At 40.3% G+C, this 22,535-nt stretch overlaps 1 protein-coding gene across 2 annotated transcripts; it reads left to right on the top strand.

Annotated features, from left to right (window-relative positions):
* Positions 1 to 427: 427 nt before the first annotated feature.
* Positions 428 to 22,534, top strand: zgc:112980 (uncharacterized protein LOC503706 homolog). 2 transcript variants are annotated; one of them, XM_047365867.1, is made up of 18 exons: positions 428 to 539; positions 826 to 946; positions 1,033 to 1,141; positions 1,245 to 1,338; positions 2,946 to 3,096; positions 3,190 to 3,301; positions 7,331 to 7,456; positions 7,870 to 7,929; positions 8,235 to 8,360; positions 8,432 to 8,587; positions 8,688 to 8,741; positions 11,589 to 11,815; positions 11,888 to 11,967; positions 14,828 to 14,917; positions 15,019 to 15,093; positions 15,175 to 15,279; positions 15,695 to 15,800; positions 21,835 to 22,534. In XM_047365867.1, the coding sequence occupies exons 2-18, from the start codon at positions 838 to 840 to the stop codon at positions 21,897 to 21,899; spliced, it is 1,845 nt and encodes a 614-aa protein (XP_047221823.1). In that variant the 5' UTR covers positions 428 to 539; positions 826 to 837; the 3' UTR covers positions 21,900 to 22,534. The 2 variants fall into 2 exon arrangements, with proteins under 2 accessions (XP_047221823.1, XP_047221822.1); XM_047365866.1 differs by having other exon boundaries at positions 434 to 524.
* Position 22,535: the final 1 nt, after the last annotated feature.

Genomic DNA, 22,535 nt, shown 5'->3' with positions numbered 1-22,535 from the left:
TTACATTGCTGCTGACACCTGAATTTCTCCACTGTGGGACAATAAAGCATATTTCTATTCTATTTCTAAAGCTAAGGGTCAATACTAATAATTAGTATTTTATGCTGCATGTTGCCCCATTTCAAAAGCATTTTGAGCTTCTTTGCAGTTTGTATATTTGTTAGCCTTGTTTAATAAAATGAATTTATTGGGACTGAAATTAACATGTCCCCTTTGATTTTTATTATTTAAAAGAATTATTCCATTTTTGATACAGCTCTTGAAAAAAAATTAAGAATAAATAAATTACACGAACAAAGACCAAGCAAGCAAGATTAAGAACAAGAAGTAAAAGGCAATTAAAAAAACCTGGAAAGCAACGTGTAATGTTTTGAGTGATATGACAGCTGTGGAGAAGAGAGTACACTCTTACTTACAGTAGGGGGCGGTATACTCAGAGAAGCTGTTTACGATTCAAAGGTTTTTTCAAAGAAGAAGACACCATTCCTTTGAGCTCAGCTGGCGCCAAGAGCAAAACAATTTTTGTAAGTTGTTTTCTGGTAAGCAAACTTGGTTAAAACGCAAATAAAGTAGGTAATTAAACATATTTGTATTTTTTAAACCATGGCAATAAACTTTGTGTGGAAGAATCGAAGTTGTCTCTGGTAATTTACGAGGTGTTTTGCTTCAAATAAGGCTAGCGTAGTGCTTAGGAAGTAATATGGGGCAGTTTCTGTCGAAACTTGATTTCAAAGTCAACCGTGTTGTTTCTCAGACAAAGATAAGTTAATGGAGAGTGTTTGCAAAACACTATTGCTCTTTGTAAAACGTATTATTACTTCTTAGCCCTATAGATCAATGATGGGAACCTCAGGGAAGAGTGAGGAAATTATTATTCTCAGTGATGATGAAGATGACAAAGACACTTCCTGCCTCATTGTGGAAGTGGAAGCTGTGAAGAAGACAGGTAACAGCTTTATTTTTACGTATCTTATTTCCTTTAGAAATCTTTGTTTTAAAGTCACAAACAGCTCATCCTCGTCTTTGTTCCAGATTGTGCTTTACTTGTCAGCTCTCAGGATGAAGATCTAGTGGTCACCTTCTCCCGTCGGGCTGATGTGCTGCCCCACGCCCGCTACGACTGCCCCATACACTCTTTTACGTGAGGAGACTCCTTCCAGAGATCTACTAAAACAGATCACGCAATTTAAGCTCGTTGATTGGCATACCAGACAACCACTCTGCTTGTTTTCTGTCCTGCTCAGGCCTACAGATTCTGAAACGAGTGCTCCAGTGGCTGATAACCAACTTATTTGTGATCAGTGCTTCTGCTACATATGCGACAAGCTGGCATCATCGGTGCGTGCAGATGTAGATCTAGAGAACCACCTAAGATCTGTGCTGTAGTATTGAATCACAGAGAAAACTAAGGAACTCCAAGATTTTTCCCTTTTATGATTCACTTCATATGTTCCTAACCTTTTATGTGATTTTTATTCAACTCTAAAAATTGTGTACATCAAGTAACTTGCTGTTTGTGTGCTTATAGACAGAATTGGGAAAGTTCAGTTTTGATGCATTTAATGAATTGGCAGGTCAGTTTTTTTGACCTGCTAAGTGGCAATCAAACCTAATCAAGGAAAAACTTGCTGAAAAGTGTGTGCTGAATCTTTTTCTGGCTTTTTTTTTAAGCAGAATTGCGTTTTGTGGTGGAAATAAGTAGTTTATCCCTGTGTTGTTTGTAAATTTGATCATTTACAAATAAGCAAATAATGTCATTTCAATGGGGAGAAACTAAATCTACCAAAAATCCAGAAAAGCACAATACATAAAAGGGGTGGCTGTGGCTCAGGTGGTAGGAGTTCGTCCTGTAACTTGTGGGTTGCCATTTCGAACCCCCGCTCTGACATCTCAGTCGTTGTGTCCTTGGGCAACACTTCACCCAACTTGCCTGCTGATGGTGGTTAGAGGGCTTGATGGTATGACCTGTGTATGGCAGCCTCACCTCTGTCGGTGTGCCCCAGTGCAGCTGTGGCTATAATGTAGCTTACAGTGTGTGAATGACTGATTGTAGTGTAAAGTGCTTTGGGGTCTCTGGGGACTTGATAAAGCATGATAAAGTTCAGGCCATTTACCATAAAAGGTAATGGCTAACTTTGCATTTCGTTGAGTAAAAAGGTATTTGATCTTAAAGGGAATCTTCTACCTATTTGTTTGGTGGTGTGGTTTGGGTCACTCTAGAAGACCAATCCATGACCCCTCTTCAGTGTTTTGGCTGAATAAAGAAGGCTTGCATTGAAGATTTTATAATACATAGTGTACTATGCCCTTAATAGAAAAACAATCGCCAACCATAAAGTTATCACCTCCGTGCTTGAGTGTGGGGATGATGTTCTTTGTGTCATTTTCTGCATAGTTTAATTTTTGCAAATCTTGTATTTTTAATGTTTAACTGAGCGATAAAACACATCACACCCTTTCCTGCTCTTTGCTGGATATTTCCAGCCCTTAATGCAAATATTTGATTTAGAAAAACAAATCGACCACTTGTTTTTGTTAAAGTTGGTCAATGCCTATCTTTTTGTGTAAGTTGGAAAAAAAAGGTGACTTTAGAAGATCTAATATTTCTTGATTATAAAGTACAAGAAAGCGGTTTGTGGTTGTTACCTACATCTCCATTCTGCTTTACAAATCTGCAGATCAGTGATCCCTGGACTTTTTCCTTTTGGGACAACTTTTGCATGTTTTAGATTTTGCTTCAACACCTCATTCAAATAGTTGAATTATTCTTCAGGAAGCATCAAGTTCAACTCAAGCCTAAACATTTCCCATTCATTAAAATCAGGTGTGTTGAAGCATTGACACTCCTAGAACCATGTGACCAGGCTGCTTATACTGGAGAAACATATTTGATCACATAAAGAGTATAGATATCTAATCTAATAATGTATGTTATGGTTTGTCAGTGTGGTGTGTGGTGCCATAGTGGAACATGTCATTGCAACAGCCACAATAAAAGTGACTTCTGGACCAGCATCAGAAACAGTTCTCTGTTGGGGGAACTGCAGAGGTTCAACTTTACTCTGTCAGAAGTCGACTGTCATCTTCGTAATGCAGGTACAAACTTCCTCAGACTGAGTCAATTAAAATGTTGCCTTTAATTACTTAAGTCTCCTTTTTTTTACTGTGGTTTGTTCGACTTCTTTTCAGACGCGATGTTGCAAACCTTCAGACGCGAACTGTCAGCTATGTTCTCATCCATTACATTGAATCAGCCTCTGCTGCCAGATTACAGCATGAACCAGCAAGACCTTGGCTCCAGGTGAGCCCTCCGATATCTGTGTTGTTCCAACTTCAAATAAACTTTAGGTTTTTTGATAAAACTAGAACAAATAAGTGTTGCCTTTAGAAGTGAAAAAAGCTGCAATGATTTTACTTAAGTTTTAGGTTTTTAGACAAGACCTACCTGAAGACTTTATTTTATATAGAGTCACTGTTCCCAGAGTGATATGTTTCCATCGTTTAGTTTTGTTTTATTTGAGGATTAAGACTAAGACTAGGAGAAAAGTTCGATCAATAATAATTTTCTTTAACACATTAATGTTATGTTATAGCCTACACGACTGTGGGGATAACTGCTGTCTGACACCCTACATATAGAGGGTAAGCTCATGGTGCCGTAACCAATCATATGAACTAACAGTTGAGTGGAAGGAAAAAATGCGGTAGAAAAAGGTTTACAAACAATAAGGAGAATAAACTGTCAACTGCCACATTTCTTGTTTTAAGCTACTCCCGAACCAGAGACGATGTCAAACGTATCTTACCTGGACTGAGGAGAAAAGGGACTGGACTGTTGCTCAGTTGTCCAAAGTCCTCTTCTGAGATGAAAGTAAAGTTTGCATTTCATTTGGAAATCAAGTGCCCAGAGCATGAAGGAAGAGTGGAGAGGCACAGATTCGAAGCTGCTTCAGGTTCGATGAGAGGTTTCCAGTCAGTGATGATTTAGAGAGCCATGTTATCTGCTGGTTTTATTGGGTTCAGAGTCGTCTATTAGGAAATATTAGAACACTTCAGCTGTAACGGGATGTCCAGCAGGATTTGGCACCTGCCCGCACTGCTAAAAGGACCAATACCTGGTTTAATGACCGCAGTATCACTGAGTGGCCCTAGTAAATAAGTAAGTAAAACTATATTTATATAGCACCTTTCAAAATAAAAATCACAAAGTGGCTCAACAAAAAATAAATACATAAGATAAAATTAAACAAAAGCAGATAAAAAAAAAACAAAGTTTTTAGTTGGCGTTCATAGAAAACCACTGAGTCTGCTGATCTCAGAGTCAAAGGAAGGGAGTTCCAGAGTTTGGGAGCCACAAAAGAAAACCCTGTGTCTCCTTTAGCTTTCAGTTTTGTTAGGGGGACAATAAGCAAGTCCTGATCACAGGACATTGGGGCCCAAGTATGGGTGTAATAGATCAGATATATAGAGAGGTGCTTGTCCATGCAGTGCTCTCCAAGTCAATACTAGGATCTTGAAATGTACTTGATAATGAACTGGAAGCCATAAGGTTGCATTAGTAGTGGAGTCACATTACAAAATGTTGTGGATCTAGTCAGAAGCCTAGCAGCAGTATTCTGTACAGACTTCAACTGGTGTAGGGAGGTTTTGGTAAGACGGGTGTAGAGCACATTGCAATAACCCAAACGAGACGAAACGAAAGCATGAATTAAGATTTACATCTGAGGGCGAGAAACAATAGCAATATTTGGCTAATGGTAGAAACAGGATTGAAACAGAGCTTTGACATGATTTTCAAGCGGAAAGCCTAAATCAAAGGTTATCCCAAGCTTTCTAACAGATTTAACAAAAAAATAAGAGACCCAAGGATCTGCTATATCTTTTCAATTATTTTTTCTGGTGCAAAAATGATTACTTCAGTTCTTTTACTTCATTTAATTGAAGAAAACTTTCCGTCATCCAGCTTTTAATTGACTCCAGGCATTTTAATAAAACGTGCAATTTCGACACTTGATTTGGAAGAAATATACAACTGAATATCATCTGCATATCAATGATAGAAAATATCCTTACAAGATGACAGAATGGGCCCAAAAGGGAGCACATAAAGCAAAAACAACAGTGACCCTAAAACAGTGCCCTGTGGAACACCAAATTGAAAAGGACAGGAATGGGATCTGTAAATAGATGGTGTCTAAAAGGTTGACCTATCAGTCAAGTATGAAGACAAGTAGAACCTGAAATACCAGCCCAAGAGCTCAGCCCATTTAGCAGGGTTGTATGGTCAACAGTATCAAAAGCTGAAGTCAGGTCTAACATAAGGAGCACAGAACATTTACCTACATCACTCTGCATCAAAATATCATTGGCGACTCTAAGAAGAGCCGTTTCAGTTGAGTGGGACTTACAAAAACCTGAATGAAAATGGTCCATAAAGCTGTATTGATCAGAAACAGTAGCTACTTGCCTGACAACAATCTTCTCTAAAATCTTAGCCAGGAAAGGAAGCTTTGAAATGGGTCTGTAATTGCTAAAGAGAGAAGGATCCAAATTAACCTTTTTTTTTAAAGGGGGTGGATGACAGCACTCTTCAGACAAGCAGGTACCTGACCAGAAGCTAAGGAAGCATTTACTATGGTAACTACAGTAGGACCAATGCACTGAAAAACACACTTAACCAAGCATGCTGGTAGAATGTCCAGAGAACAGGAAGATGCCTTCATGGTGCTAACAAGCTTAACCAACTCAGATAGGGACACTGGCTGAAAACAGTCTGAAATAACTGGCTGAGCTGGACAGGGAATTTTCAACCCAGGAGTAAGTAGAGAAATATTATTTCTCACCTTATTGACTTTGTTTATGAAATAGGAAAGAAAAAGTTGTCAATCCTCAATAGAAAAATAGGAACAGAAAGTGGAGCAGGTCAGGCAATGACCCTGATAAACTGTTAGGAGTTACCTCCTAGCAATTAAATTAGAACACTGGGTTGCCTTTGCTTCTTTGACTGTATTATTAAAAGAAACTAAAAGATCCTTTAAGCACAGAGGATCCACCTGTAAATAAGTTCTATAAACGTTCAATTTGTCTACAAGTACACTTTAAACAGTGGATACTATTGTTTACCCATGGTGTAGAGTTAATGATCTAATTTTAACAGGGCAGATACTGTCTAAAATAGAGAGACAATATTCATGAAACTGGTCAGTCAGATAATCACGTCACTAAAAGGAGATAAGAAGGGATTAAAATCCGCAGCAAAAAGGTCAAGCTGTCGAGGAATTTAAAAATCGAGCTAAACTCGCAGCGAGCTGAAAGCTGTGAAACATTTTGAGATAAATTAAAAATACTACAGTGATGGTCTGAGATGAAAATGTAAAGGACGGTAAACCACTGCACAATAAAAAGGAACCTTTTCCCCAATTTTAATCAGCCGCTGTTCGAACAATGCAAAATGACCAACATTAGATGTGCTGCAGGAAAACCCACATCTAAACATGGCTGCAAGGCCTCCTCCACAGCCTGACGGTCGGGGCTGGCTGATGAAAGCCACTTGGACACAGTTCGGTGAAAGAAACGAAATCCAAATCTTGCTGCCAGGTCTCAGTAAGAAACACTAAATCCAAGTTTCTGGATTTTATGAAGTCATTCAGCAAGAATGATTTCTTTGTTAATAAATGGACACAAGGCAATGCCACTCACAGGAACAGCCCGTTCCAGAGGACAGAGAAACTGAGGGTACGATCCACGCACATCATGTAATCCCTCTATGGGCGGGAAGAACAGCGATGAGTCCGAAGAGTCTGGATAAACAGTCCGGAGGTAGCAGTATTGCAGCGGTCCTGGTAGAACACATCCAGGTTGGGATGAGATGGTAAAATCCCCGTTGGCATGAAAGCCAAAGGAACAGGTGGTAAAAGATTTATGCCTTGGTTTGCCAACGACCCCACCTGGACACCGGCCCTCGTTCCTCTCTTCCTCCCCCGAGATCCACGCGAACCCAAAGGCTGTTGCAGAGAAAGCCAGAAGAGAGACCTCTCAAGGTTGAAAATAGGCCGGCCCCAGAGGGTGAGGCGTAACTGACCTAAATAGATACCCGAATGGACGGCACAGTTTGTAGATAAAACATCCCCGATAAAAAATTAAAACAGGACAAAAGTGCTAAAAAATGAAGAAAAGCTGCAGCAAACACAGTCAGACTGACCTGAACTAAACCCCACAGAGAGTCTATGGAGTATTCTCTATGTTCTACAACACCACAAATGACAGAAGAACATAAAGTTCAATTTGAAAAAGTGAATAATTTTGTACTTTTTTCTTTGCATCGCCGTAGGTACGGTCCTGTGTTTGAGTGGGTGACGTTATTCCTGAACAAAGCTGATAAACAGAATAGTCGGGCTGCAACCATCATGCATCTTGGAGCTGCTGAAGAGCTTATGAGACATTTTCAAGTGTTAGGGTGAGCAAACAACAGGCCACTTCAACTCAGAGTTCCCACATAGTCTGCAAAAATATGGAATTTAAGTAATGAATAATGACTGAAAAATAGAGTCCAGAAACCCTTTTATTTTTCCAGTCTTCGTTCCTCATCCATTTGTCTTAGTGTTGTATCATCTTTCTGTCTTTGTCCTCCATCCTGGTGGTTTTTGTAAGACCTGAAATGCTTGCGGTAAATAGTGTTAGTTCATAGTTCAAAGTGAGCTCTTGTATTTACACTTTAAGCATGGGTCTATAACGGACAGCAAACTGCTCATTTGAGTCCAGAGAAGTACAGAATTTAGTAGATGAGAAGTGTAGGAACCATGCCAACTGTTGAACTCACATCTTCACTCTTTGTTACCATTTTCTTTGATGAACGTTCTTTTCTTGCAGGTTTATGGGATCATCTTCGACCGATACAACTTCTGAGACCATAATAATGTTACTGCACAGGTAAAATGTCACATTGCACCATTAAGTCATGCATGACCTTGTAAACACATCAGTTATCATCATGTTTATGCTTCAATAATTTTGATTTTCTATCGCATTCAAACCATTACCACTGGGGCGAGAGGGGTTTACAATTATTACATTATTGCGGCTCATTGTTTTTATTTTTGTTTTTACATTTTTTGGTACACTTTGATACTCAAAACATGAACTTCTGAAATCAACATAAAACAAGTGGACTCACTTATTTCTGACTAACTTATATTTGGAAAATAACCTCTTGCTTTTATGGTTGTTTTTTCCAGAGTGATATCATCAGTACAGAGACATATGGTGATGGCTGATATTACTCCATTGTTTATGCACAAACTGCAAGTTTTTTACCAGAGCAGAATATGTTTCCCAGCTGAGACGAGTGCCCTTAAAAACAGGTGAGTAGCAATGAAGAAAGAATAAAATAATTGCTTTGCTTGGGACAAAACTCTTCATCCTCGTTCTCCAGTTTGTGTGTTCGATCCTGGGAGGACGTCCTGCTGGTGTCCGTGCTGAAGGGGCAGAACGTGTCGGGCGTCCGCAAGGACAAGGGCAAGAAGGACGTCCTGATTGAAACGATTTCTGTGGTCCTGCTGAGAACTGAACTACTTCAGCGTCAGTGCAGGTTAAAGATATATGTGCTTTTTCCAGCATGTTTTAATATTTGCACATGCAGCTGTTCTTTACAGAAGTGATGAAAGAGCTTTTGTTTTAACTGTGTGCAGGTACAGAGAGGTATGCCGTTATCTGCGAGTCGTCCTGACCGATAACCCCAAACTGTGAGTTGAACAGACTTTCTGCTGTATAAAAGTGTACGTTCCATTTTACTGACCTTGGTCATGTAGCAACTGTTGCCAAACTATTGTTTGGCAATTTTTTGGTAGAAAGCCGTAAAGTGGTCCTTTTATCACAGCAGCGTAAACTGACACTGAACAAGTTTTAGAAAAAACTCGATAATTTGTTCCGTGGGGTTAAATGATATCACTTTAAGACACAATTAGTTTTAACAGACTGAGCTGTGGTTGGCACCACTAATTACTTTAAAATAAATGTGATGTATGCCTAACCTTTCCTAGTTGATCCATGTCTGTAAACTTTAACTTCCTGCTTCCTTTGGGTGTATATGTAACGTGACAAAGAGGCTAGTTTCCTATAACTGCTCTTCAAAATGGGGAAGACATGAAAACATTCCATCTGAGTAAGATGGATGAGTATACATCAAGAAATGTCCATAAGAAAATGGCTTCTCTCTTAGGCTTGCTTATACAGGGGTTGGACAATGAAACTGAAACACCTGTCATTTCAGTGTGGGAGGTTTCATGGCTAAATTGGACCAGCCTGGTAGCCAGTCTTCATTGATTGCACATTGCACCAGTAAGAGCAGAGTGTGAAGGTTCAATTAGCAGGGTAAGAGCACAGTTTTGCTCAAAATATTGAAATGCAAACATCATTATGGGTGACATACCAGAGTTCAAAAGAGGACAAATTGTTGGTGCACGTCTTGCTGGCGCATCTGTGACCAAGACAGCAAGTCTTTGTGATGTATCAAGAGCCACAGTATCCAGGGTAATGTCAGCATACCACCAAGAAGGACGAACCACATCCAACAGGATTAACTGTGGACGCAAGAGGAAGCTGTCTGAAAGGGATGTTCTGGTGCTAACCCGGATTGTATCCAAAAAACATAAAACCAGGGCTGCCCAAATCACGGCAGAATTAAATGTGCTCCTCAACTCTCCTGTTTCCACCAGAACTGTCCGTCAGGAGCTCCACAGGGTCAATATACACGGCCAGGCTGCTATAGCCAAACCTTTGGTCACTCATGCCAATGCCAAACGTCGGTTTCAATGGTGCAAGGAGCGCAAATCTTGGGCTGTGGACAATGTGAAACATGTATTGTTCTCTGTTGAGTCCACCTTTACTGTTTTCCCTACATCCGGGAGAGTTACGGTGTGGAGAAGCCCCAAAGAAGCGTACCACCCAGACTGTTGCATGCCCAGAGTGAAGCATGGGGGTGGATCAGTGATGGTTTGGGCTGCCATATCATGGCATTCCCTTGGCCCAATACTTGTGCTAGATGGGCGCGTCACTGCCAAGGACTACTGAACCATTCTTGAGGACCATGTGCATCCAATGGTTCAAACATTGTACCTGAAGGTGGTGCCGTGTATCAGAATGACAATGCACCAATACACACAGCAAGACTGGTGAAAGATTGGTTTGATGAACATGAAAGTGAAGTTGAACATCTCCCATGGCCTGCACAGTCACCAGATCTAAATATTATTGAGCCACTTTGGGGTGTTTTGGAGGAGCGAGTCAGGAAACGTTTTCCTCCACCAGTATCACGTAGTGACCTGGCCACTATCCTGCAAGAAGAATGGCTTAAAATCCCTCTGACCACTGTGCAGGACTTGTTTATGTCATTCCCAAGACGAATTGATGCTGTATTGGCCGCAAAAGGAGGCCCTCCACCATACTAATAAATTATTGTGGTCTAAAACCAGGTGTTTCAGTTTCATTGTCCAACCCCTGTATTTACAGTCAAAGCAGTAATGAAGATGTTTAAAACAACTGGAACTAAGCTAGCTGGGTGAGGACCCAGGCCTATTTCGGCACAATGAGCAGAATGAATGGGTATGAAGATGGAGCCTTTAGCCTTTCTTTCAACCACCCCAAATGGGTCTGGCATGAAATAATGGATGAATTTGTGCAGCAGCACATCATGCCCATTGTTATGTATGGTGGAGGATCTGTCATACTCTGGGCCTTTTTCTCATCCAAAGACCCTGGAAGCCTTGTTACAGTGCATGGTATCATGGAGCTGTAAAGAAAAGAGCCCAACCTTGTTAGATTTGGTAAGAAAAGACTGAAAATGGCTGTTTTCTTGGCTAAAGGGGGCCTGGAGATTTACTTAAAAATCTTAAATGTGAGATTTTCTACCTCACTATTTAATGCTCATTTACTGCTCAAATGAAGGGTGTGATATTTCTGTTTTTTTCTGTGTGAGGTTGTGCTTCTGAAGCAGTTGGACTTTAGTGGAGGGTATTTCATGTTGTTTTGAAAACTGGATCAGACACTGCTAGAATAAATGTGATTTATGTTGGGTCCTACAAATTTTCGGGAATTAATAAAGAGAAAGTTTGTAAATCAACACAAAAATCTTTTATAACACTTCTTGGTTGCAGTCTTCTTCTGCCCCTTGGCTTGTTTTTGGATTGGTTACAACAGAATAAGCTACTTGTGTGTTTCAGATCTTAAATGCTTTGTGGTAAGATTGTTAAACCATTTCAAGGAAGAAAAATTAAAAGCTAAAAACTTTAGTTGTAAATGTCGTATCTTTTAATAACACACCAAGCTTGGCAGTCTGTTTTAAAAGAGAACATTTTACCAATAAATCGCTAAAACATATCATTTATTTTTAATTTCCATCGCTTCTGTCTTTTTTCCAGTTTTCAAACCTACTTCCTTTTTGCTGTGTCGCATCAGTTGTCTCCACTGACCATACTTCTGTTGCTTTTTTATTGTTTTTCAAAAGTAAAACCTCATCAATAGATGTAGAAATGTAACACATTCAGGCACAATGTTGTTGTTTTCTTCCTGATTTGGACTTGTTTGTCTGGCAGCTTTCAGCAGCTCCAAGACCTCATTCCTTTCTTCTTGTGCAAGTTGGGAGACTTTAAGTCTGCTTTGGTAAGTCTCTTCCCTAAAGTCAACGCCCCCGCCTCCCGCTTCACTCCGGCCATTTTCCTCCTCTATCTCCGGATATTTGAGACAGCAATGGGACCAAAGCTGACAGCCAGTCAGCTAGAGCAGCTCTGCTTTTCTGGTGCATTCTGGGAACCAATAAAAGGTCAGACAAGGATCATTTATGTTGAACAAAACGTGTGGAAAAGAAAAGTTTTGAATGGTCTCTTCTGTGCAGATGCTGTTCCACTGAAGCCTTCTGAGCTGGTAAAGTTTGCTTTCAAGGCCCAGAGATACTCCTTGTCGGTCTACTCAGATGTAAGTCTCAAACTTCTCTTTCGGTTGAGTTTTGGAAATGTTTCTTCTTCATGCAGACCTTGAAAAGCAGGCGTATAGTTTTGGTGAAAGGAAGGTACAGGTTGTAGTGTTTTACATGTCAGGACAGAAAAATAGGCTGTTTTTGTCAGGTTTTAAAATTAGTTCAATCCTCCAGTGTACAAACATACCTGTTTTCTTTCATTTGTCCATTGATTATTAAACAAAAATAAAAATAAAAATAGAAATGCTGTGTGGGCAAAACTAAGTACCCCCCTTTCTAAAATAGTTAATAGAACCAGTTTCAACAGTACTCAGTATTCCTTTCTAGGTTGACTTTATCAGTGTCTCACATTATTTTGGTCGATTTTCAGCCTATACTTCTTTAAATCATTGTTTCACTTCATTGAGATTTGCATGCATTCATTCTTGCAGAGGACAAATGATATTCAACCAGTTTGATATCTGCCGATGACCCAGCTACAGCTGCCAGGCACCGCAGGGTTGTACCCTTTGGTTTACAGAGGAGTTAATGGTCGATTTATTGACAGGGAATAAACCAGGTAGCTAAACAAGCCAATATTCATGGGAGCTGTTTGTGTGGATATGCTGCTGTTTTTTTTTTTTTGTTTTTTTTCTTTTGTTATACCCCCAAACATTCAGCTGTGCATTATGGGTGAAAATATCTATTTTGGTCTCATCTGTACAAAGAACATTATTACTAAGGTCGTTTGGTTCATTCAGGTGCAACTTTGCGCACCCTGCTGCTGGGACCTTAGTTTGTTTAGAAAGAATCTTCTGGTCCTTTCCAGATGAGCTGTACTTGTTCTGTCTTTTTCTTTATATACTTTAAAAATAAACATGCTAACGGCCTACAACTAATTTGAGTCGCCAAAAATTACCACAATTTTGGATTCTTAGTTGAATCTTTATAAGTTCCTGATTTCGTATTTGTTTTTTTATTCTTAGTCAGTTCTTGGAATCTTGAGCCACCTGGAATTCGTGGAAAACGTTTTGAGCTTTTTAAAATACTGGCGCCTTATTACAGAGTCCAAAAAAGTCGCAATTAATTCTTAACAAATTCCTGTTTCATTTATTGTATTGTTTTGTAACTGACTCCTAATTGATTCCTAGGCATTCCTATAAGTTAACTTAATCAGGGATTTTTGAAGCATTGTCTTGACCACTCTGGGCCACTGTACCCTGAAAACTGCCCAAATCTCTCTTCTGCTCTGGGAAAAAAATGAAAGAATAGGAAATAAGCAATATAATAAAAAATAAAAAAATAAATTATGAAAGAACAAATATAAAACAAAGTGAAGTTCTGTTTTTTTTATTTTGTTTCTTATTACTTTTTATGCCCAAAAACAAGCACTTAAAACATTTAACTTCTAAATATTAACAGTCATCATTCAAATAACAATTATTCCTGCTAGTCCCTTATCACTGTTTATTATATCTTGATGGGAAATTCCACAAATTGTCAAGAAAAGTAACATAAATTCAATTGTACCTGATTCTTACATGCCTTCGGCATATTGTTAACTGATTCCCAACATTCATTCAGTATTCCTAATAGATTCTTGTAAATCGTACTAAATATTTGTGCAAATCAAGCCAAATCACACAATTTATCATGATCTATCATACCTGTGTCATAACTCAAATAAATTTATTGAATCTTTAAGAATCCTTAAATGAAGCAGTTCCTGACGATTCATATTATTCTTGGTCTGTGGAATAGTGGTTGAAGTCATGCCTGTAGAGTTTAAGATGGAGCTCTCTGGCCTTTTGCTGTTTATCTGAGCTTATCTGAGCTGGGAAGACTGGAAACTGGCTGAAATGTTTTATATGTGTTGATAAACTCATCCACCTAACACCAATTAATGTCTTTCTTGAATTTTTTATTGATTTATTTTTTGCATTCTGCGGTAAATAACGCTAGTGAAGCAGAGGTCTAAGATCCGACAACCAGGCTCTTCATTGTCCTGAAACCCAATCCAGGTCATCCTTACTGTGTATACTCTGACCATCACCTGCTGTTCGCTACTGGGACTCAAATGGCACAAATGTCCAACTCCCACTGTCCCTCCCCACCATGTCTTAGAAGACCAGTTAGAAAAAAATGAGCGTCCAGCATCTCCACCAGCACCTCGGCTACACATAGGTTTTATGTCCTGCTCTCTAGCCCTTGGCACCATTCAGTCTTGATGATTGTGGATTTCTAACTTCCGTCTTTACTGCATTAAGTTGGAGGACATTCTGACACAGCCAGTCATTGATACCATGGACACTCTTACTTAGTGACTGTAATGGATTGTGATCATGTGGTGACACAAAAATATAAATATGTCATCAGCATACGTATGGTAAGAGATGTACTCCCTAATCTGAGCGGGGGGGGGCCATGTAGTAGGTACTACTAAACTTGTGCTGCGTTAAAACCTAAGGGCAGTAGGGGTTACTCATCTTTCACACACAGATTTTGCGTTTTTACTCCAATTTTGTATATTATAACAAATATCTTTGGAACCTGTGTGTGTGTGTGTGTTCCTGTCTTGGCATCACAGTGAGAACCATTTTCCTGATTTCACCATCAGATTGAGGACCATTTGTACCAAAGTGAGGACATTTTGCTGGTCCTCACGACCTATTTTGCTAACGGTTAGGTTAGGGTTGAAAATGACTGAAAATCAATGGAAGTCAATGGGAGTCAACACATGGTCCTCACTATATATAGCAAAACAAGAGTGGGTGGGTGTGTGTGTGTGTGTGAGTTTATTTTGTATTTTTATCCTTAAAGCTATGACTGATGAGGCTGCATGTTGGAGAGTTTGACTGTTTGTCTGATTCTCTCTTCAAGTCTCGGTGTTGGACCAGTTTACTGAAGGTCCTCTGCTCACCTTGTGGCTCACCCACAGCTTTTCCCATACCCAGCCAACAGTTTCTATACGTACGTTCTTCCATTTTTAACAATTGCCCTTAAGTTTCATAACCTGCCATCTGTGGATGATAATCGTTTTAAATTCTTCTGTTCGGTTCTTGACGGTCCAGGAATCGCGGAATGCTATTTCGGTCCTGCTTAGTGAGCAGGATTCCAACATACAGATTCCACGCTCCTTTCTTGCAGTAAGTTTGCAAAGATGTCCGTAATGAATATCCGACTTATCCGTACTGCCGCGGTAACACGCTGTGTGTTTTTGTTCACAGACGTACCCACGCCAGGCCTTGTTGCTGTTGGTAACAGGAGCTTTAAGTGTCAGGATCCTTCAGGGTTCTTTCAGTCCAGGGCTGCCTGTACTCAACGCTTTTAAGGTAATTTTCTCAGACACAACAGAAATATGCATGTGTAGTTTTCTTTATACGGATGCATTTCAATGTTGAAGCTGTTGATCTGGTCTATGGGTAGAGATGATGTAAGGTAACAGAAATCATGGCTCGATGTTGCTTTTTATTCGGTGGAAGATAATGCAAGGGCTAATTATTTTATTATTGTATTTATACAAAAACATTCAGGTAATTCATACTGATGTAATATAAAAGATAGATTATGTCATGTCTATTTGACAAACATTATAGACTTAAGGTTTGGGACAAATGCAGCAAATACATTCAGAGTAACAGTCCTGTATCATATTTCAGGTTAAACTATGATTAAAACCTAATGTAAGAAGACTTTTTTTAAATTTTTATTGAATGGGTTTATTTCAGGTTTTATACTGTCTTACAGGACAACTTGTGGGCCTTTCAGTGGCTGTGTCAAAGTTTGTCTTCCAATGAATCCTGTCTCAACTCCTTTCTTAAGAAGATCACGCAGGAGGCGTCAAACACACCAGGTATGTTGTCTCAGTGATGAGCCAGAGCCCTGAAATCTTAACAAACCCTATCCTGGGCCTTAAATCAAAAAATACTTACTACAGATTCTTCAATATGACAAGTTAGAGCTTTCTGTAAAAGTTTATCTAAGGAAAATGTATGCATGACAGCGATCAGCAACAGGAAGGAGATAAATAAACTGTTATCAGCAACATCCAGTGGCAAAATGCAGGAACTGCATCAACAAGAGGGCTCCCAGTTTATGAGCAAACACCACCATTCTAAAGCAGCACAATTTAGCGCAATATCAATGTATGAAATATGCATATCACGAAGAAGTGCCTGGGCTGCAGTCAGTGTTAGATAATTATTTCAGAACATCGGCCAGAAAAAACTTTTTCAATAAAACTTACAGGGGTTGGACACTGAGCAGACAGAGATTTAAAGAGGAGCGGCAAATGTAAAGGAGGTGGACTGGCAGTACTTGTGAACAACAGATGGTGTAATCCAGGAGATGTACAGGGGTTGGACAATGAAACTGAAACACCTGTCATTTTAGTGTGGGAGGTTTCATGGCTAAATTGGACCAGCCTGGTAGCCAGTCTTCATTGATTGCACATTGCACCAGTAAGAGCAGAGTGTGAAGGTTCAATTAGCAGGGTAAGAGCACAGTTTTGCTCAAAATATTGAAATGCACACCACATTATGGGTGACATACCAGAGTTCAAACGAGGACAAATTGTTGGTGCACGTCTTGCTGGCGCATCTGTGACCAAGACAGCAAATCTTTGTGATGTATCAAGAGCCACGGTATCCAGGGTAATGTCAGCATACCACCAAGAAGGACGAACCACATCCAACAGGATTAACTGTGGACGCAAGAGGAAGCTGTCTGAAAGGGATGTTCAGGTGCTAACCCGGATTGTATCCAAAAAACATAAAACCACGGCTGCCCAAATCACGGCAGAATTAAATGTGCACCTCAACTCTCCTGTTTCCACCAGAACTGTCTGTCGGGAGCTCCACAGGGTCAATATACACGGCCGTGCTGCTATAGCCAAACCTTTGGTCACTCATGCCAATGCCAAACGTCGGTTTCAATGGTGCAAGGAGCGCAAATCTTGGGCTGTGGGCAATGTGAAATGTATTGTTCTCTGATGAGTCCACCTTTACTGTTTTCCCCACATCTGGGAGAGTTACGGTGTGGAGAAGCCCCAAAGAAGAGTACCACCCAGACTGTTGCATGCCCAGAGTGAAGCATGGGGGTGGATCAGTGATGGTTTGGGCTGCCATATCATGACATTCCCTTGGCCCAATACTTGTGCTAGATGGGCGCGTCACTGCCAAGGACTACCGAACCATTCTTGAGGAACATGTGCATCCAATGGTTCAAACATTGTATCCTGAAGGCGGTGCCGTGTATCAGGATGACAATGCACCAATACACACAGCAAGACTGGTGAAAGATTGGTTTGATGAACATGAAAGTGAAGTTGAACATCTCCCATGGCCTGCACAGTCACCAGATCTAAATATTATTGAGCCACTTTGGGGTGTTTTGGAGGAGCGAGTCAGGAAACGTTTTCCTCCACCAGTATCACGTAGTGACCTGGCCACTATCCTGCAAGAAGAATGGCTTAAAATCCCTCTGACCACTGTGCAGGACTTGTATATGTCATTCCCAAGACGAATTGATGCTGTATTGGCTGCAAAAGGAGGCCCTACACCATACTAATAAATGATTGTGGTCTAAAACCAGGTGTTTCAGTTTCATTGTCCAACCCCTGTATGTATCTATTGAACCGCACGAACTGGATAGGCTGTCCATCCTCATCCAGTCTTTTTCTCGGGTCAGCGATAGTCTGTTTTTAAACGCCTTAGACAGATACCTCAATAATAGCTCTTCTAAAATCAATTAGAAAGTTGCTCTGCCCAGCAACCAAATCTAATGAAAAATAAGTTACATTTGACTCACACATCAGATCTGTTGGGAGTATGATTATTGATTGAATAATCTTGATCAATAATTATAATTACAAATCATAATCTGACAAAATCAATTTCTTAACCAAAATCCTCATTTACGAAACGAGACTAGAGATGTTTCTGGTGTTGTAATTGTGGCTCAACGCCTCTGACAATTACAACCATTGAATACTCCGTAATAATTAATAACTATTGCCGGAGATGTCACTGTTTAATCGACCGTTTCTGCCGAAACGTGTGGAACTTGAACCTTATTTTGACTGACACATCACTTTTTGCACACAATGAAACACCAAACGCTCTCTCTTTATCTATGTGAATATTTATTAATTTTCACCTACTCAACATGCAAAATTCTACAAACACAGGGGTAAACACATCTAAATAAACAAAATCAACAAACGGTAGTGGGTATGTATTGAGTCAACCAGCAGTTTATGGCACAACAGAGGAAAGGAGAGGATATGAAAGGGGGGTGTGGTGATGACTGGTGGGGGGTTGGAGCGCAGCTTAGACTGTCTTTTATGATCTTCTGATCATAAAACTTCCCCCCTTTACTCCTGACCACAAAGGATTGATAACTTTTGGTGGCAAGTTAGCACAGTAAGATTGAAGACAAAGGTAAAATGGAGAATTTTACCATGAGGTCGTTTTAACAGTCCAGTTTTGCAACGCACCTGCGTTCAGATAGTAAACACAGACAGCTCTGGGGAACACGGCGGGTCCCGATATTACATAACACATCAAAGTTTCAACAAGCAAGGTTACAAGCACATATTATTCAGAACACATGAGATCCTAACCAGCGATTCTGATCGCTTCTACAACCTCTGACCCTGCCCAGGCCTTCTAATAAAGAAATAAAAAAAAGAAATGGGTTTTACGTGTGTCGTCTTCTTCCACGTGAGGGAATTCGAGCGAGGAAACGTGGGGTTGAGTTAATTGTGCGTCCACAATTAACTTCAGGGAAACGGTCAGTCTTTGTCCTTCGGTCTTCTTGACAAAAAGGAAAAATATGATCTGACCATCAAAGTCGACTTGAAAATGAAACACGGTAGCGGTCCGTCTCTCCGAAGCTCCGTGTTCTCAGTTACGTGTTAACTCACGTCTTCGATCGGCAAAGTGAAATCTCTGGCCTTCTTATTCCAAAAACTTCAGTTATGAATAGTTCGTTGTCCAACGAGAGAGAATGAATGAAACTCTTCACAGAGTTCTTCTCTTAAAGTGGTGCGTTTCAATCACCAGATCGGTTTCCAGCGGAAGGCGAGTTTTCAAACATGAGCGCCTCCTATATAGCATCCTGTGACGTCAGACTGGGGACGCCCAGTCATATCAGTCGCAATGCTTGATGGGATATGTAGGAGCGGGCTGTCCTGGGTACAAAATGGCCGATGCCATTGGAGGGGCACAGTGACGTCCAACAACGGGCAGATAATTCAATACTCAGCAAACAAGTGGTCCAACATATCTATTTCTCGTCCCTATTTCTTTCATTTAGGAAACATTTTAAAAATGTAAGACGTAGTCTCCCAAGCAGATCTAGAGCATTAGTCATGCGTTTATGTCATCACGTTTAGACTACTATAAAGCCCTTTTCGCTGGTCCGCCTAGATCAACGACTTCCCTCCTGCAAGCTGTTCAGAACGCAGCAGCCAGACTTCTTACCCTGGTTTTATGCCCTCTACAGTGGATTTCAGAATTCGGTTTGAAGTACTTGTTCTCACCTACAGGGCTCTAAAAGTCCAGGCTAATGATTATTTGTGTCAGCTTTTAACCAACCTCTCTGCTGCTCGTAGCTAACAATTTCCTGGCTGTTCCTCGTACAAGGCTAATGACTGAGGGGGACAGGGCCTTTCTGTCTGTGGCTCCTGAACTGGATCAGTTTAGCCCTGATACTTCGCTTTGCTGACTTTGTGGACATTTTTAAAACCCAACTGATAACTGTTTTGTTCTACCAGCCGTTTGTCATTATATTGTTTGTGCTTTTTAATGTTTGTTTTTGCACGGTATATGACTTAAATATGATTTATATTTGCTTTGGGAAATTGTGTCTGACAGGCGCTTTCTAAAGAAATTTTACGCCATTTTCCTTCTGCTGAAAATAATAAGTTAGGCTTACCAAAAAGAAAAATTTTTGGTAAGCCTAAACTCCATAATTGTGTTAAAGACCAAAAAAAGGTCCCTTAATGTTTCATAAGTATGCCAGACTGCCTGTAGTTTTTGGGCTTTTTGTGTTGATCGTTAGTCAGAAGCTGTTAAAGTAGTTTTTTTAAGTTAACATTTATTACAGCCATCTAAAATCTGATGATGTAAATGTTTCATAATTACTTTTCTGCCTGGGATTTGTGGGGAAATAAAAGAAAACTTGGAGTTTAGTTTAGCTTTCTATATAATAACAGAAATCTTAAACTTTCAGCTTAACATAGGGAACAACATGTTATCCTGGGGATTAGTGATAAACAGGACTCTGCAGAACATAAGAGACGAGTTCGGGAGGTAATTTCAGTAAACATTCACAGCAGGGAGCCGTCTTAAACTTGGAGGATAGTGGACCCCCTGGTGGTGCCCAAAGTATGAAAAAAACACTGATGTAAACACAAGGTACATCTGGGGCTTTTCTGTTAAATTAATTTACCAACTGCACTACTAGTCACCTTTTAAAAACAGACAATTACACAATTTATTTAGCCCTGACGGAACAGTTCACACATGTCCTGATCATTATGTTGTCAGTCTCTATATTGGGATCAGGTGGTTGCTCGTGATGAGCATGTGAGTAATCACAGCGGTTGTCTGCTGTTGCATATTGTTGACAGTCACTTCTTTGGAAGGAATTTTCATTTTGAATCTCTGAACATAAATGTTCTTGTTGAGAGCTCTCATGCTCAAAAACAGTCTTGTTTGCTCACAGATATGCTCTGCTCCCACTGAAAACTGTTGCTGCAGTCAAATTTAATGGCTTGTACAAATCCTTCTCTGCTCAGCCCTTTTTTAATCCTGCTCCTCTCACTGAAGCGTCTTCTGCTTGTGAGTTAAATCTGTTCTCTCTGCTCATGGAAACCCTCCGGAGTGAACTCTTGTGAGCATATCAGGCAGACCAAGCAGAGTTACCACTTTGTTCTGGGAGAGAGCAGAGAAAACAGACCTGGAAGCGATGGTTTCATCCCCACAGAGAATGGTGGAGTGTAAAGCAACGGATTAAAACGAGAGCAGAATATATTTGTGCAAGAGGCATTGAATGTGATCACAGGAAAATACATTGTTTGGCCAAAAGTATTCACTCACCCCTCTAAAATACTAAATCAGGTGTTTCAATCACTTCCATGGCCACAGGTGTATAAAATCCTGCACCTTGTGAAAAAAATATGAGCTCAGTGAATTCCAGCATGGTACCGTGTAAGAAAGACATTTATGCAGTAAGTCCGGTTGTGAAATTTCTTTGCTAGTGATTTTATGACAAAGTGAAAGCTAATCTGAACGACAGCAACTCGTGATGGATGTGGATCAGCGGCTGCTGAGGCGTATAGTTCAGAGGTCGCCAACTTTCTGCAGTCAATATCAACAGATCTCCAAGCTCCATGTGGCCTTCAGATTGATTTAAAGAATGATTCCACAGAGAAAGCTTTGTGGATCGGGTTTCCGTGGCCAAGCAGCTTCATCCAAGCCTTACATCACTGAGTGCAATGCAGAGTGCCTGATGCAGCAGTGTAAAGCACAGCCCTGGTGAGCAGTGGAGACCTGTTAGTGATTAATCATATCTGTCTGTCATGGATAAGTCTGGGTTTGGCAGTAGCCAGGAAAACAGCTCTTGTTCTGGCTCTAGCTCAAGTAAACAGGTTTAGTACAGAGGGGTTTATGGTGTGGGGCTGATCTTCAGGTGTTGGGCTCGCCTACTAGTTAAAGTGAATCTCTTAATGCTTCTTTTCATTTAGGACAATATAATGCTCCCAAATACAGTTTTTATCTTTTTAAAAAAAGGAAGTACATCTGACAGGTGTAACTGTCACAACCTCATTTATTTGTTCCAATAATCACTATTTGCACTTTTTCTTTCTTTTAAATCTACAGGAAGTCCATTGGTCCTTCAATTCAAGCCCTCTCAGATAAATTCGCCTTCACAGATTCTACCTTAAACTCCCTCAACTCAGAGCAGCTGTCTCGCCTGGATGGTCTCGGTTCTGCTGAGCCCACTTCTAAAGAAACGGACTGTTTTTTTTTTTTTTTTCTATTTTTTCCCTTCAGTGTGATGATGTAATGCGATGTGTGACTTTTGTTGCCCTTCCTGCTCTCTTTAAACACCCATTTCCAGCACAATGACTGTGAAGTCGACCACCAATAAACTGGTGCCGTCATGCATTTCACATTCGAACCACTATCGGCGACGGTCAGTAGGAATGTTTATCAGGTGACACATACACAGCACTCCACATATGTGTCCTACACAAACATGTCCACCGCATGAACTGTGCTCAAAAAGAGAAAGAACTATTTGCTCTTTTTCACATTTGTTACCAGCTATTAAACTGTCCACTGATTACAGTTGGGTCTGACCGGACTTCTGAACCGCTGTGGTTGTTTCTAAGCAATGGACTGCGAACTCTGCTAATGTGGGTCTGGAAAACCATCATGTTTGGACACAAAAGCATTTAGGAACCCTGTTTATGTTCCTGTTAAATGCTTTTACTTTATGTTCACAAGAATTAATTGTGGCATCAATGATCATGATTATTGAGATGATTTTCCTGAAATAAACGGTGACAGAGTGGGAC

Source organism: Girardinichthys multiradiatus, chromosome 5, assembly GCF_021462225.1.
Source record: "Girardinichthys multiradiatus isolate DD_20200921_A chromosome 5, DD_fGirMul_XY1, whole genome shotgun sequence".
Taxonomy (NCBI): Eukaryota; Metazoa; Chordata; class Actinopteri; order Cyprinodontiformes; family Goodeidae; genus Girardinichthys; species Girardinichthys multiradiatus.
This window is presented reverse-complemented; position numbering and strand designations above follow the sequence as displayed.

Bases quoted from the DNA above. Each gene is read 5' to 3' on its own strand.
- zgc:112980 (XM_047365867.1), top strand. From the start codon at position 838: ATGATGGGAACCTCAGGGAAGAGTGAGGAAATTATTATTCTCAGTGAT. The intron at 11,968-14,827 runs GTAAGTCTCAAA...TCTCTCTTCAAG, and splicing joins CCTTGTCGGTCTACTCAGAT to TCTCGGTGTTGGACCAGTTT. The intron at 15,801-21,834 runs GTATGTTGTCTC...TTAAATCTACAG, and splicing joins GGAGGCGTCAAACACACCAG to GAAGTCCATTGGTCCTTCAA.